General features: G+C 40.7%; 1 protein-coding gene across 1 annotated transcript in view; it reads right to left on the bottom strand.

Moving 5' to 3' along the window:
• LOC107091199 (amyloid protein-binding protein 2) overlaps positions 1-1011 on the bottom strand; it is an 8229-nt gene that overhangs the window by 3430 nt on the left and 3788 nt on the right. Inside the window, exon 8 of the mRNA XM_015384991.1 lies at positions 623-813. Coding sequence (XP_015240477.1) covers positions 623-813 — 191 coding nt within the window. The remainder of the gene's footprint in view (positions 1-622; positions 814-1011) is intronic.

Genomic DNA, 1011 nt, shown 5'->3' with positions numbered 1-1011 from the left:
AATACCACTGCCATGGTAAACGTTAGGTTTTTCTTTGTTTTCCTCATAATCATGTTTTTTTTTTTTTTTTTTTTTTTTTTTTTTTGTTTTTTATCTTTTGCTGTTTTGCATCAAGCACATGCTATCAGCAGTAAAATGTTTTTTCACTTGATGAATTTCCTTCTGGAAATATTCCATGTAATGTACATAAACTTCAGGGATGCCAATAAAGGTGAGCAGGACTGTAGGTTACCTGGAAGCTAGTAAGGTAAATAAAATCAGATTATAAACCTGCCTTTATAACACTGGAAGACTAAGTCCCCTATAATCACATTTAAACGTGAGGAATTGGGACACAAAATAATAGACTGACTTTTTTTTTCTCCTTAGATTTCATCCCTCAGAAACCTGAGCTGCTTTGCTGAGCTCTGATAGTTCAGTGTGAAGAACAGGATTTCAATGATTATCTTTTTACAGCTTTTAGGTGGAAATAATCCCTACAGGTGCAGATCTCTGATGGCTGCATCCTCCACCAGAGAGGGAATTAAACCAACAGCCTCTATCTATACACATACATATAGGAAGACATCATGAGCTGCAGCCACAGCACAGCAGCACTGTCCCAGGCCACGCCCCCACCCACCTTAAACTTCCTCATGGACTGGTAGAGCCGCCCGAGGTTGCCGTAGTGTTTGGCTGTCTGAACGTTGAATTCCCCAAAGGCCTTCTTGGCCAGCTCCAGTGAGGAGAGGTGAAGGTCGTGGGCCTCCTGCAGGAGGCGCTCTTCTGTTTCTTTGTTGTGGCAGTCGATGGCGATCTCCTCCAGAATTAGTGCTGTTAGAGAAACAAATCAAGCGTTTAAACCTTCCCTTCTTCTATTTCATTTCCTTAGCAGGAGAGACGCCTGGAGAATAAATAATTGGATGAACTTTGCTGGTTTTCCTTAGAAACTTTCAAGCTTTAAGCCGAATTAATGATTGATTCAATCGTCTGTGAAGACAGGATGTGAATTAGAGTAATAGAAACAAACAA

This window comes from Cyprinodon variegatus, unplaced genomic scaffold (genome assembly GCF_000732505.1).
Source record: "Cyprinodon variegatus isolate N-32 unplaced genomic scaffold, C_variegatus-1.0 Scaffold329, whole genome shotgun sequence".
Taxonomy (NCBI): domain Eukaryota; kingdom Metazoa; phylum Chordata; class Actinopteri; order Cyprinodontiformes; family Cyprinodontidae; genus Cyprinodon; species Cyprinodon variegatus.
This window is presented reverse-complemented; position numbering and strand designations above follow the sequence as displayed.